The sequence below is a fragment of the Anthonomus grandis genome, chromosome 4 (genome assembly GCF_022605725.1).
Source record: "Anthonomus grandis grandis chromosome 4, icAntGran1.3, whole genome shotgun sequence".
Lineage (NCBI taxonomy): Eukaryota > Metazoa > Arthropoda > Insecta > Coleoptera > Curculionidae > Anthonomus > Anthonomus grandis.
In genome coordinates this window covers 17,477,840-17,493,523 of record NC_065549.1, presented here as the reverse complement: position 1 = coordinate 17,493,523, position 15,684 = coordinate 17,477,840, and the positions used below count along the sequence as shown (strand labels likewise).

Here is a 15,684-nt window from a genome sequence, read left to right as displayed (position 1 = left end):
CGTTTGTAATGGCAAAAGTCCCGCAAATAGTTGTAACCATAGGTAAATTCTCGATGCAAAGTGTAATTTTTTTTTCTTAAATAAAATACTACACTTTCTAGTGGATATTTTTTGAAAAAAAAATTATGCTACATTCTTCAAAATTTCCTTAAAACTTCCTTATTACCTAAGCTAGCTCACAGGATACAAATGCTTAAAAGTTAGGTGACATGGTTTTGTATTTTTATTATAAATTGTAAAGTAACGCATTTATCAGTATTTACCTTCACAAATCTTGTTCAAAATGAGAGCCTCTATTGCGAATACAGGCTCGGCAGCGCCTTCTCATTTCAGTCTTTGTTGTTCTAGTTGTTATGGTATTCCTGATCTGCTGGGCAGCGTTGGTTATTCTTTGGATAAGATCTTCCCGGGTAATTATTGGGGTTGCATAAACCAGTGCTTTCATTTGACCCCATATGCTATAATCAAGCGGGGTTAAGTCAGGGCTTCGTGCTGGCCAAGCTATTGGACCTGACCTTTCAATCCAACGATTCGGGAAACGTTCATCCAGGAACTGCCGAACTGACCGCCGAAAATGAGCTGGACAGCCGTCATGTTGAAATATCATTCGTCCTCTAACGGCGAGAGGAATATCGTCAAAAAGATCTTGTAGGTCATGTCGTAAAAAATTTTCATAAATATCCCCGTTTAAATGGTCTGGGAAAAAATGTGGTCCTATTACATCCCGGCCAATAAGTCCCATCCACACATTTACAGAAAACTTTCTTTGAAAACTGGTTTCTCTTGTTAAACGGGGATTTTCTTCGGCCCAAAAATGAAGGTTATGAAAATTTGTAATGCCCTCATGACTAAACTTTGACTCGTCCGTCCACAAAATGTCGGTTAAAAAAGTTCTATTGTCTGCATCAGAATTTATAATAAATCTGCAGAATACTACCCTTCTTATCGGGTCCCCTTCTTCCAATCCTTGGACAGGCGTATAATGGTAAGGATGGCTTCCCATTTGCCGAATCGTGGACCAAACTTTCCATTGCGATAATCCTGTTTGCTGCGCTACGGCATTAGTGGATGTGGTTGGATCGTCTTCAAAATGTCTTAATATTTCCTCCTCATCTTCTGCTCGATATACGCGAGGAGCGCCAGCGTCACCTCTTCTTGGTTTTACGGATCCAGTTTCAGCGATAGCTCGGTAGGTCGAAGCGAAAACACGGACATTTGGAATGCGGCGGTTCGGAAAGCGACGTTGGTATTCTCGGCGAGACTCCGCGGCATTACCATTGCAAAACCCATACACAAACATAATATCTGCATATTCAGCGTTAGTATACGTGGCCATAGCGCAGAAACCAATAGAATACCTTCTTTGAAAACACGAGAAAAATAAACTCGAAACTCGTAATTTAACTACTTTCCACAACAATTATTGCTGTCAGACTATCTACACATCAAATTTTTAACAATAAAATTAAAAAAACAAATTGTTGCTATAGTACTTAAATACCATAGAAGTAAATACCACTTGGCATTTTTCAAGTGCGTTCTTACTATTAATAATAAAAATACAAAATTCTGTTAAAATTTTTGGTAGCATTTATAGCCTATGAGTTAGCTTAGATAATAAGAAAGTTTTACGTAAATTTTGAAGAATGTAGCATAATTTTTTCTCAAAAAATATCCACTAGAAAGTGTAGTATTTTATTTAAGAAAAAAAAATTACAATTTGCATCGAGAATTTACCTATGGTTACAACTAGTTGCGGGACTTTTGCCATTACAAACGTAACACTATTGTGTTGAGCATGTATTTTGCCTAAAAAGTTAAAAAAATATACAGCGGATTTTCTGGAAACTGCCTTTTAAACCACTAAGGTCTACATTTTGAAGAAAAACAGAAAAAATTAAATATCAACTTTTGCATAATACATATTAGGGTTCAATTTACTTCTTACCCCCTCCCCTATCACATCTCCAAAGGAATGTATCGAATTACCAGTAACCCTGTATAAAAACTTTCCTTTTTCTCTTCTAAACCTTAATAGAAGCATTTCCATCACGCACCCCCGCATCATGCTTTTGATTTTGTTGAAATATAATACGTTGGTGGGATGGAACTCAAATTAGTCTATAGGTTCTAGACATTTTTCCCTACTCCAGTCTATTTTTTTGATATAAATTGGTTTTGCGCCAAGACTGGAATGCCATAAATATAACAAACGCACCAAACATCCGTATTTACTGAGTACAAACGAACCCTTTGCGCAAATCACAGTTACCGACAAACATCGGAAAATGTTGAACGTGTTCTGTTCTGTTTGACCCCATGTTTACCAACTAAACAAATTTCTTACAGTCTAGTTTGTTTGGGGCTTTTTGTGTAACAAAATCAATAGATACCATTAGAGTGTAGCTCTAGAACACTATAAATCATGTTTTGATACGAATAGCTTAGATTGTAAATCGCTTTTCACTGTTGCACCGCCAGACGAGACAGGCAATCCCATGTAATTTTTAATAGGGTCAAATATTGGCTCCCTTAATTATTTTAGAGACAAAATGTATTAGAATAATTTCAAGAGCTCCAAAATCTGCAACCAACAAAATAACTTTAATTATTTTTGGTTTGTCCGTTTAGGAGTAACAGTAAAAAATCTTTCTTCTCATATTCATAGGTATGCCAGCTGAAATTTATTACCCTGACTGGTGATGAACATCAAATAATTTGTCATAATAAGTTCACTGCATTAAAATTCTACATTAAAAAAACTCTGCTTTGAGTTACACTACTGAAGAAAACGTACTAATGGTTAAATGGTTCTACCAAGGCAATAGTTACCTAGAAATTTCAGACTTATTTGCAGCAATTTTTCCAAATAGGCCGATACCAGGAAAACCAACAGTTAATAGAACTGTTACAAAATTTGAGCAAAAGGATACTGTAGTAAATAATTGCAAATGTGAGGCAAACAATGAACGAAACAATCGTCAAAGGCACGAAAACGAAGAAAATGATAGACTTGCCGGTTTTTTACATGTGGAAGAAAATGAAGGAAAAATAAGTACAAGAAATCTTGGAGAGATCATGGGCATTGATTATAAAACTGCATTTCGGGCTTTAAAAAAACAAAAATATTTCTCTTGAAAATATGGAAGGCATCAGGAGCTTAGAGATGGGGATGAATTACGGCGGCAGGAGTTCTGTTTGGATATGATGGAAAGGGCAAACATTGATAGGGATTTTATAAGAAATATTTGCTTCACAGATTAATGCACTTTTACTTTAAACAATAAACCTAACGTTCAAAATTATCGGTATTGGAATAAAGAAAATCAGCATAGATATGTAAAAACACGAACTCAGTATCCACAGAAAGTTAATGTTTGGGCGGGGATTTTCGGACACCACATTTTAGGACCATTCAATTCATCAATCGAAATTTAAAAGCAAATTATTATTTAGGAACTACGTGAGGAATACATTTTGCCGAGTTTAAATGATCTTGTCGGGGAAAATCAAGAGGTTTGGTATCAAATGGATCATTGTCCGGCGCATACTACGCTTGCTGTTCGGGAATATTTAAATAACGCTTTCAATGAGAATGTTAGTGGTTATGCTTGCGACACGTAATAATTTGGGTACCAAGGTCTCCTGATCTCTCTCCCAATGATTTTTTTTCCGTGGGTCATTTAAAAAACAAAATTTACAAGGATAAGAATTATCCAAATCTCGAAGAGTTAAAAAATGCGATTCCGATGGAATGTAACAAAATTTCAGTTTATCAATTAGCGAATGTTAGAAAAGAGTCTTACGACCGCTTGGGTTATTGCTTAGCGTCTAATGGAGGAATATTTGAACATTTATTATAACTTCTTTTTTAAGTTAATATTTTAGGTTTAATAAATTATTTTTAAGAAAACAGTTTACAAGTTTTTTAAAATATTTCATGGTTTATATTATAACAATTTGTGTGCATGTGTACGATTGTAAGAATTTTCAATAATAATTTAATAAAAACCACAATTTTATTACGATAACTTTACTTGGCAGTTTACCCGTACCTAACCTTTACCCTTAAGATTTTCGCTATAACTTCTAAACGGGCAAACTTATAAAATTAAAAGTTATGTTATTGATTGCAGATTATAGTGCTCTTTAAATTACTCGCATAAAATTTTTCTCTAAAATAATTAGGAGAGCCTATATCTGACCCTATTAAAAATTACATGGGATTTCGTATGGCCCGCCTGGCGGTGCAACACCCCGTATATCCCCAAGGAACCGTATTAGACCTGTTTTTTATTGTATTTATTGACATTAATATAAAGCAACGGCTGTTATTGATATTAATAAATGCATAAATATAAGCATTAAAATATTGGAAAAGTCGACCAGATCAGAATTTACGAACCCCCTAAATACAGACAAAAGAAAATTAAGTTCTTTTGATGATCAATTAGTTAGTAGCATAACTTATTATATTTAATTTTAGATGGACAGAACGTATTATAGAGACTACTAGTTAATACATTTCCATCCATATCCATCCCTAAAACAAGTTAAAATAAAAATATTAAGATCCCACTGAATCCCTCTACAAAGAATAAAAAATGCAACATTTAAAGTTTTATATATGTATTTAATTTTCCACAAATTGAAGAGGTATACGGTCGCGTTAAAATCGGGACATTCAATTCCAATTCCGAAACTAGATCTATCACAAGCAATGAAACACATTTCTTTAAAAAAAATCATTCACAAAGAAACTGTCTGGTACCAAAGTTCTATAGCACCCTGCGGAATTAAATTTGATGGTTAAGTAACCGTAAACATAAATTTAAAAATATTGTCAGAAAATAAATGATTTTTGATAACAATTTTATTATTTTTTTTAGCATTTTTTGCTCTGTGGGGGAACAGCAAGTTCCAGATTTTTTATGTTATTTAAAATACGGACAGCTATGTTTTCAAGCCAGCTATTAAGCCGCATACAATGAGCCTTAATGGGACTATTAATTTATGGTAATACAATTCAACTGTATATCTCTGCACGCACTATACCTATATCAAAAACTGAATACTCCCCTCTTCCTATGCTCTAAGCTCAAACTCGCCATGGTGCTGTTTTTAGTGAGTCAAGACACCAGAATAAATTCTACCTAAGCAATTTCGAGGCACCGTATGATGCCATTTTAAATTCAATATTAAAAGATAATTAAATGGGAAGTTAATTATTTCTTGGGAAAATAGTGAAATTCTACACATTTAAATTCATTTTGGAAATATTGCTTACATTTTTTATCAAAAACACAAAAAATTCATCCTAGTATACCTGATGACTCACTCATATTGTATGAACATTTAAAGATATATAGACAATTCGAAATAACAGAGTTACCTAATTGTATCAAACGGAAAAAAAAACGATGACTCAAACATTCCGAGAAAAATAGGAAAACTTCAAAATAATTTTCAAGAAGAAACTATTTTCTCAAGATTTATTTTATCAGGTGGCCAAAAAAAGAAGAATGATACCAAATTTAATTCAAATCAAGAAAAAAATGTAGTAGGGTGATTTACATCATTTCCAAGAAGCAAATTTGCCAAAAACACCAAAGAACCATTTGTTCAAATTTGTATGAAGACGAGTAAGACTTTGTAATTTGTTATAATACAATAATAATAACAATTAAGTACTTTTAGTAACAGTTTTACTTTGCTTTTCTATAGCAATTTATTTTTACGGAGTGTAATAATTATATATTCAAAAAAATATATAAATATTGAAAATTGTTTTAAATCATAATTCCGTGTGAACAAGTAAAATTGAGATTTCATATTAAGGAAACAAATATATATCCTATATAATTTAGGCATGGTAAATGCCTCTTGTTATCTCATAAAAAAAGAATAATTTGTTGTGTTTCAATTATAAGATGAAGGAAAGAAAAGTCTAACAATAATGTATTATTGTTAGCCCTTGTCAACCCTGAGAAAAAAAATATAATAACGAATCGAAATGTTAGATTTTTTTTCAATGAAAAGCAGTTTTATTTTCCTCTGCAAATTTTCTACTACAATACTAACATAAAGAAGAAGATCAGTAATGAAATAAATATTTTATGATAAAAATAATGTTTATCGGAGGATTTCATGGGTTATTCTTTGAACAAAAAACCATATATATTATTATGAAAATGTAAATACGTTAATTATTCTGCTAGTTTTTGTACAATTTTATTAGTATTGTGTAGTTAAAGTTGATTCGTAGGGTTTCTTTAGGGTTCTACTTACGTTTGGTTTATTATTTTCATCTATAGTGTTTAGTTTTTAGGTAGTTCATCTTGTTTGAGAGCCCCATTTTGGCCCCAATTTAGGTTATTTAGGTTATATTATTGTAAATCCCTGTAGTTCTAATTTTCTAGAATTTGTATACTTGCTTGCTTTGACTGTCAGTATTCTCCTAAAATTATTGGTCTCTTTGGGCAAAAACAATGAAGATAATTCTAAATATTTCGAAACTGTTCCATCGGGTTTTAAAAAGGACGCGCTTCGTGACAATTCATTCAGTTTTAATTGTTTAGTCAGTTTTTACCTTGGAAACAATTAAACGACAGTCAAAGCGAGTTAGGTTAGTGTTTTTGACGTTGACAATAAAAGTGTGTTCCCGAATTTCGTTACAATTGGTGTCAGAAGTAAAGGATATTTGGAAGCTCATTTTAGTGGATGCCTTTAACAAGAAGTCAGGCCAAGATGGAGACCGAGAAATTGATGGAGCTGCTATTAAGGAAGTTTGACGAGCAAAAAGTAGAACAAGAAGAACGAGACCGTAAACAGAAGGAAGAACAAGAACAACGAGACCGTAAACAGAAGGAAGAACAAGAACAACGAGACCGTAAACAGAAGGAAGAACAAGAAGAACGAGACCGCAAACAAGAAGAACGAGACCGTAAACAGAAGAAAGAACAAGAAGAACGAGACCGTAAACAGAAGGTAGAACAAGAAGAACGAGACCGTAAACTGAAGGAAGAACAAGAAGAACGAGACCGCAAACAAGAAGAGCGAGACAAGAAACAGGAAGATTTACTAAAGACAATTAAATCTGACCTGAAGAAGGAAAATGAAGACCTGATAAGGACCATGAAAGATGACCTAAAGAAAGAAAATGAAGACCTGATTCGAACCATGAAAGATGACTTACTTAATTTAAAAAATAATCTTAAAAAGGAGCAGGAGGAACGAGACAGAAAACAAGAGGAACGAGTTTTACAACTTAAAGAAGATCTGGAGAAGAATCAGAAACAATTAATGACTAACTTTGAAGCAACAGTAGAAGAAGAATTGGGGCAAGTACAAAAAAAGATCCAAGAACTAGAGATGAAAGTAAAACGGACTCCTCTTCATCCCGATCCTGGAATGCAAACAATGATGAAAGTAAAGCCACCAAAATTCGACGGCAAAGAAGCTTGGAGTACCTATTTGAATCAATTTGAGGCCGCTGCTAGGGGAAATCGCTGGGATAACGAAGAAAAGGCAATCAATCTTAAGCTAAGCCTTAGAGGAGAAGCTACAGAAATATTAAGAATGGTGCCATCTGAGGATCAGCTTAATTTCGACGTACTGGTGCGTACCTTAGAGATGAGATACGGTGAAGCCCATCTACAACAAGTGTACCAGGCTCAATTGAAATCTAGAAGACAACAACCCGAGGAAGGACTCCAACAGTTTGAGGCCGATGTTGCTCGATTAGTAAATCTGGCTTACCCTTCAGCCCCAACAGAGTTCCGAGAACAAATTTCTATAAATTGTTTTATTGACGGAGTTCGAGATCCAGATACTAACCACGCTCTAAGGATGGCTCATCATAAAAGTATATCAGAAGCTTTGGCCCATGGACTAGAGTATGAGGCAGCTTTTCAAGCAACTAGAAGGCAGACACGAATAAGACAAATCAGAACTTCGGAAAGTGATCTCGAAGACCGCCTAAAGAAGCTTGAATCATTATTAGCGAGGAAACCTAAAAGACCATTGCAATGCTGGAATTGCAATGAGGAGGGGCACCTTAAATGTCAATGCCCCAAGCCTTTAAGAGATCCAAGGAACCAGGAAAACTTCAACTTCAAGCTGGCTGGGTGCTACCAAGCCCCACGTATAAAACTAAACCGGCTGCCACATCCTGGAGAGAGCTTGGTAGTACCGGGAAAAATATGCGGCCGTGAATGTGAGATGGTAGTGGATACAGGATCAAGTCATACTATCGTGAAGCCGAACATCGTAGCACACTGTAGGCTCTCAGCACCACCCAATTTAATTCTGGAGTCTGCAAATGGAAAAAGGATCCCGATTCTTGGATTGCACGAAGCTACAGTCACCATTGGCTTAACAACATTCCAACAGCCAGTACTAGTGGCAGAAATCATGGATGATGTCATATTAGGATTAGATGTTATGAATGCTCAGCAGTTTAAAATGGATGTATATAACCGGATATTGACGACGAGAAATGAAGAGATTTTTATGCACCACCTATATGAAGATAAAGTAAATACCAGAGTCGTTAAGTTATTCAAGGATGTTACTATACCAGGAAATTCAGAGGTGGTGGTTTATGCTACAACTGGAGGAAAAGAGGGAGAAACTGTTTTGATTGAGCCCATGGAAAAATGCAAACTATATGGTCAAGGAATTTTTCCAGCCAAGACGTTAACTACGCAGAAGAAATCTACTATTTTGGTTCGAATGGTAAATTTAAAAGGATATGATCAACACCTGAAACAAGGAGAGAACATTGGCGTATGCTCTGAAGTAGTGGCAGTCATGAAAAATGCTGATAGAAGTCGTTATTTAAACAGACCTTTTCCTGTATGTTTACAAAACCTATTTGAAGAATCTTCTGCCAATTTAACCATGGACCAGTGTAGTAAATTGCGACGTCTTCTTGAAGAAAATCAAGATGTGTTTTCCTTGCACGATAAAGACCTGGGAAGAACTGATTTGGTGCAGCATCGAATTAACACTGGAGACAATACTCCGATTAAACAAGCACCTCGAAGAATTCCGATAGCTAAACAAGGAGAAGTTTCCTCAATGCTTCAAGAAATGAGGACACAAGGAGTGATAGAGCCTTCTCAGAGTCCTTGGACATCTCCAGTTGTGCTAGTGAAGAAAAAGGATGGATCCACTAGATTTTGTGTAGACTATCGGCGACTGAATGATATTACCAAGAAAGACAGTTATCCCCTACCAAGAATTGACGACACCCTGGACACGCTATCAGGTTCACAATGGTTCTCAACACTCGATCTAAAGAGTGGATACTGGCAGGTAAAGATGCACCCAGAAGATAAGGAAAAGACCGCATTCTCGACTGGAACAGGACTTTGGCAGTTTACAGTAATGCCCTTTGGACTCTGCAATGCTCCAGCTACCTTTGAGAGACTTATGGACACAGTTTTACGTGGAATGACTTGGGAATCATGTTTAGTTTATCTGGATGACGTTATCATACTGGGGAAAACATTTGAAGATCATTTGAAGAATATTCAAAAGGTATTTGTTAAACTGCGAGAGGCCAACCTGAAGCTAAGTCCTAAAAAATGTTGCTTATTTCAAAAAGAAGTTCGATACCTTGGCCATGTAATATCAGAAAAAGGTGTCAAGACTGATCCAGATAAAGTAGAGGCGATCGAAAAATGGCCACGACCCACTGACAAACACCAGTTAAGAAGCTTTCTGGGCCTTTGTACCTATTACAGAAGATTTGTAAGAAATTTCGCTAATCTTGCAAAGCCTCTACATAAGCTCACGGAGGACAAAGTGGTATTTAGTTGGTCAACAGACTGTGAAGAAGCATTTCAACAGTTAAAGAGAGCACTATGCACATCTCCAATTTTAACATATCCGATTCCTGGACAAACTTTTATTTTGGATACCGATGCGAGTAATGTTGGAATTGGGGCCGTTCTATCACAAAAATATGAAGATGGTGAGCAAGTGATAGCTTATTTCAGTAAAACATTATCAAAACCAGAAAGAAACTATTGTGTCACTAGACGAGAGCTATTGTCAGCAGTAAAAGCTATTGAACATTTCCATAAATATTTGTATGGTCAACGATTTATCCTTAGAACCGACCATGCTTCGTTGAAATGGCTGTTTCAGTTTAAAAACCCCGAAGGACAAATAGCAAGGTGGCTTCAACGATTACAAGAGTATGACTTTACAATAGAACATAGGAAAGGCGCATATCACCAAAATGCCGATGCTTTATCGAGAAGACCCTGTATTGAAACATGTCAACATTGTTTTAAAAAGGAATCAAAACAGCATCCAGAGATATTTACTTGTAATCGTATTGGCCTTCACAGTTCTAAAGAGTGGGATGTAGCTAGTTTAATCCAAGATCAGTGTGATGACCCAGTATTTGGTCTTATTTACGAACTGAAATCTCGAGAAATTTCAAAACCAGAATGGAAAGACATTTCTGACAAATCTCCAGAACTTAAAGCTTATTGGTCTCAATGGAATTCATTGGTTATAAAAGATGGATTATTAAAAAGAGTCTGGGAGAGCGTAGATGGAAAAGAAAAGACATATCTGACAGTCCTTCCTCGAAAACGTATTCCGGAAGTCCTTGAAGCGGTTCATGGCGGTGTCGGCGGAGGACATTTTGGAGTTAGTAAGACCTTGGCAAAAGTGAGAGAACGGTTTTACTGGCTGAACAGTCATCAAGATGTTGAACGCTGGTGCCGACAGTGTGAGCAGTGTTCGTCAAGCAAGGGCCCAAAAACCCGGACAAGAGGAAAGATGATGCAGTATCTTGTTGGTGCACCTTTTGAACGAATTGCCATAGACGTAGCAGGACCCTTTCCTACTAGTAGCTCCGGAAACCGATATGCTCTTGTTGCTATGGATTACTTTAGTAAGTGGCCCGAGGTTTATCCGATTCCAAACCAAGAAGCAACGACAGTAGCTGAAGTGCTGTTCCAGAACTGGATTTGTCGATTTGGTGTACCCAGAGAGATACATTCAGACCAAGGAAGGAACTTTGAGTCACAAATATTCCAACAAGTATGCCAGTTGCTGGGAATCAATAAGACCCGTACAACCCCACTACACCCTCAGTCTGATGGAATGGTTGAAAGATTTAACCGCACATTTGAAACCTATTTAAGGATGGTAGTAAACTCTAAGCAAACCGACTGGGATACCTGTATACAACCATTCCTATTGGCATATCGTTCTTCTATCCACAAGTCAACTGGAAAAAGCCCGGCAAAAGTTGTCTACGGTGATGAACTTCGTTTACCTTTGGACATTATTACTGGAAGACCCCATAAGTCTGAAACCCTGGAGGAGTACGTCGACCATTTACAAGAGCGTTTGCAAATTGTTCACGAACAAGCACGGGATAAACTTCATCTAGAAAGTAACAGAATGAAATCACGTTATGACATAAAGGCAAATTCTACCGGTTTTAATCCTGGGGATAAAGTCTGGTTATACAATCCACGGAGGACGAAGGGCAAGTCACCAAAGCTCCAGAAGGATTGGGAAGGTCCATTCAATGTGGTCACCAGAATCAACGACGTGGTGTACCGTATCCAGCGACATCCGACAGCGAAGATGAAAATTGTAAACATCGTCCGGCTAGCGCCCTATCATGACTCAGGTGGTCCCATGTTTGATCGGGACGATCAAACTTGAGAGGGGAGCAGTATTATGAAAATGTAAATACGTTAATTATTCTGCTAGTTTTTGTACAATTTTATTAGTATTGTGTAGTTAAAGTTGATTCGTAGGGTTTCTTTAGGGTTCTACTTACGTTTGGTTTATTATTTTCATCTATAGTGTTTAGTTTTTAGGTAGTTCATCTTGTTTGAGAGCCCCATTTTGGCCCCAATTTAGGTTATTTAGGTTATATTATTGTAAATCCCTGTAGTTCTAATTTTCTAGAATTTGTATACTTGCTTGCTTTGACTGTCAGTATTCTCCTAAAATTATTGGTCTCTTTGGGCAAAAACAATGAAGATAATTCTAAATATTTCGAAACTGTTCCATCGGGTTTTAAAAAGGACGCGCTTCGTGACAATTCATTCAGTTTTAATTGTTTAGTCAGTTTTTACCTTGGAAACAATTAAACGACAGTCAAAGCGAGTTAGGTTAGTGTTTTTGACGTTGACAATAAAAGTGTGTTCCCGAATTTCGTTACAATATGTTAAATCTCTTAAATTCAAAAGAGACACTGCATACTTAATATAAACAATTTAGTTGTCCTTCCAGTGAATATATAGAATTGTTTCCATTAAAAATTCGCAGCGGAGAAAATATGTTAAATGATTTCATAGTAAACAGTGACGTTAATCAGCGATTATGTAGCGCTTTTTCAGTAAAAAATATGTCGATCTTACCTAGTGATGTAAAGGGTAATATTACCGAGGTAACATTACCGGTAATTGTGGTAATATTACGTAATATTACTGCAAGACCGGAAACATTGGTAATATTGAGGTTTTTTTTCACTCTATATACTCTCATTTATTCGCTATTCGCCCAGCTCTACTTGGCGGTACTGGCGCGAGGCGTCAAGGACGAAAGACGATCGTGCCGTACGCAACAATTTAACTGAAGCTGAGAATTTAGTTGCGACGGAGTTCATCTATGAAACTGCAAGGCGTCATCCAAAATATTCTTCAGAAGTAGGTCTTATTATGGAAGCACTTGCACAGTACAAAATTAGAGGTGGTAATCTTTTTGCTAAGGAATTCGTTATTTCCAGCGAAAAATCTATGTCTGGACATGTTTGGTGGGCAGGAATTTGCTCCAGTTCTAAAATAAGTAGATTGGCTGTAGACATTTTAAATTTACCATCGTCAACAGCCGCAACCGAAAGAACGTTTAGTACTTATGGATTTATTCATCGGCAAAGAAGAAACAGGCTTACCGTGGAAAGAGCCGGAAAACTAACCTATATTGCCCATAATTATAATTTACTAAACGAAGATTATTCAAGAAGAAAAAAAGCTACTGAGGATTCTGAGGAAGAAATTGAAAAAGAAAATCGGTTTCGAAATTATAGACTTGACTGAATTAACCAAGGAGAAAGAAGAATCAGATGAAGAGGTTGGGGATGATGAGGATGATTTACCATTATCCACTCTATTACGTAGTTCATTCTGACTCGTTTATTTGTGTTTCCTAATGTTTTTACAGTTTTGAATTAAAAAAACTAATATTAGTTAAAAAGCTGTTTTTTTAAATAAATTACCAATATTACCGGTAATATTACCGATTTTTAAATTACCGGTAATTTTACATCTATAATCTTACCTCATTGCTGCTCAAATCATCACAACTCTCATCCTGGCATCGTCCGATAGAGGGCGGTCTCAATTCCACACCACTGTCACACATTAAAGGATCTACTGGGACACCACTTCCGACTACAGGTACGCCATCTAACGTGGGTGAGCCGCAGCTGTTTGGCGCTGTATGGTAAGTTGCGCTGCTCAGTGAGGTGGTATTAACATCGTTGTCGGCTGATAAGGGATTATTGGACGGTTCGACTGAGTTTATACGTTTTAGATTGAGAGTCAAGCTAAAAATGAAAGAGTGAGTTGAGGTGTATAATAGTTACATTTTACTGATAACTAACTAGAAATGTCCCATACCAAGGAGAGAAATATCTGTTAATAATTTTTACAGGATTTGTTCAAAAATTGAATGAAAAGCATTGATAGAAATGTTGGTAATTTTATTTTCTTCTTTTTCTTTATAATAAAGAATGCAACTCAGTTTCTGCTAATTATAATAATTTATTATACCACTTTATTTTCTTCTTTAAATATTGAGTAATCACTGGCAACATGGAAGCATGTTTATCAACAAAATATCCCCTCTACCCCCTGTGTAGATGTTGCGCTCAATACAAAGCAGCCAATGTTTATTCTAGTGTATTTAATGTTCTAAGATGACTTGATCTTTAAGGGAACAATCTTCGGTTTTTAGTGCATTAATTTGAAGTTCCTTATGGAACGTTTGGATGGTTTTATTTTGTTCCAAAATAAATTCTTGCAGATGAGAAATACTCGCACGAGTATCTCATAAAGATGAAACCGTTATATACGCCAATGGTTATCCTCTATAATCAACCTTTCATGAATTTTTTTTAATATACTGGGGATGGGACTAAAAATTATCGAAACGTTAATAAAGACACAAATTAGATGTGAATCGTCTAATTTCAAAAGCGGCCATCTCCACTGAAGCTAATTTTAAGAAAAATGCAAAAAACTGCTATAAAAAAATACCTTGTAAAATATTATATTTTTGTCTTTTATATCTATAAATGTACTAAAATAACATATTTTTAATAAAATAAACAACGATTAAAATAGTTAGTAGATGGCCGGTTTTGAAACTAACCTACGGATTTGGCCGGTTTTGAAACTTATCTAGATGGATATGGCTGGTTTTGAAATTACCTATTGATTAACTGCTTTTGGCCCAAATTTATTATATTAATGAGCCATACATACTTTCATCAGCATTTATAAAAAATAAAATGTTCCACCTTTGTGATGTATTTTTACCGACTTTATTAAAAAAATCTTAACAAAACAAAAACAAAATTCTACAAAGTAATACTTATAAAAATTAAAAAAAACGAAATGGAACAAAAAACAAAACAGTGTATCAATAACTGTTTAGTCATTTTTTAAATCTTAAATGTTCTACTCGAGATTTAAATTTATACAATATTTTCTCTTTCTTCAATTTCTTCACACACCAGGTCATCTTCAGGAGGTTGACCTATGGATTGTTCAACAGTAGTGTAAAAGTTTAAATTTTCCAACTCTTGCCAGTTTTCCCCGTAGTGAGCTTGGAGAAGTGCGCTAACGTCCTTGATCTTTTTGGCATTTGGAGCCATGCCAGTTGTTAGAAGACCAGGGACTAGATTATTAAGTGTTTTTCCCTTTTTTACCACCAACTTATCACCTCCTAAATCCGAACGGTAACACTCCTCTCCACGAATAGTTACATTACCTTTTAAGGTCTTCTTCAATAAAAACCTTTTAGAAGGGTTGAATTTGAAGTGCCACTGTCCAGGTGGTTTCATAGTTTCTAATGTGGCACTTTTCCAGTCGTTGATTTCAATATCTTTCATTTGCCAAACAGGGCCATGCCCTTTTAGAATATTTATGTATTCTTCGGATTTTATAATAATTTCGATATTTTTTATTTTTTTTCGATTTGCGCAAATACCCTATCTGGTGGTATATACGAATGACCTACAATGGGAAAGATAACTTCAACAGTTTTAACGTTTTGTGGAGCTGATGTTACAAGCCATTTTGACAACATTCCCAAGTTGTATTTTTGTTTTGTCCACCACAGCCATCAGCAAATAATCGGACAGTGTCAATATTTTTTAAGTCTGAGTGGCATAATCTGTGGAAAACGGCACTTGCAATTTCATTTGAGCTTTTCGGCCTTTCTATTTCATTCCAATAATAAATATGAACATTGCTTGCAGTTAATGCAGCATGTGAGTTGCCTTCTACAATAGTGAAGTTATAGAAATTCCATTGACGACTGAAATAAGCCCGTTGGTCTGATACCTTTGGTAAGCTCATATTCTTTTGGCAGTCAAAAGACATAGTCAGCAATCCATCTCTTTCCTGCTGCAAC

General features: G+C 35.7%; 1 protein-coding gene across 1 annotated transcript in view; it reads right to left on the bottom strand.

Annotated features, from left to right (window-relative positions):
• Window positions 1–15,684, bottom strand: part of LOC126735507 (kinesin-like protein Klp98A) — a 53,738-nt gene that overhangs the window by 5,196 nt on the left and 32,858 nt on the right. The window contains exon 17 of the mRNA XM_050439522.1: window positions 13,324–13,591. Coding sequence (XP_050295479.1) covers window positions 13,324–13,591 — 268 coding nt within the window. The remainder of the gene's footprint in view (window positions 1–13,323; window positions 13,592–15,684) is intronic.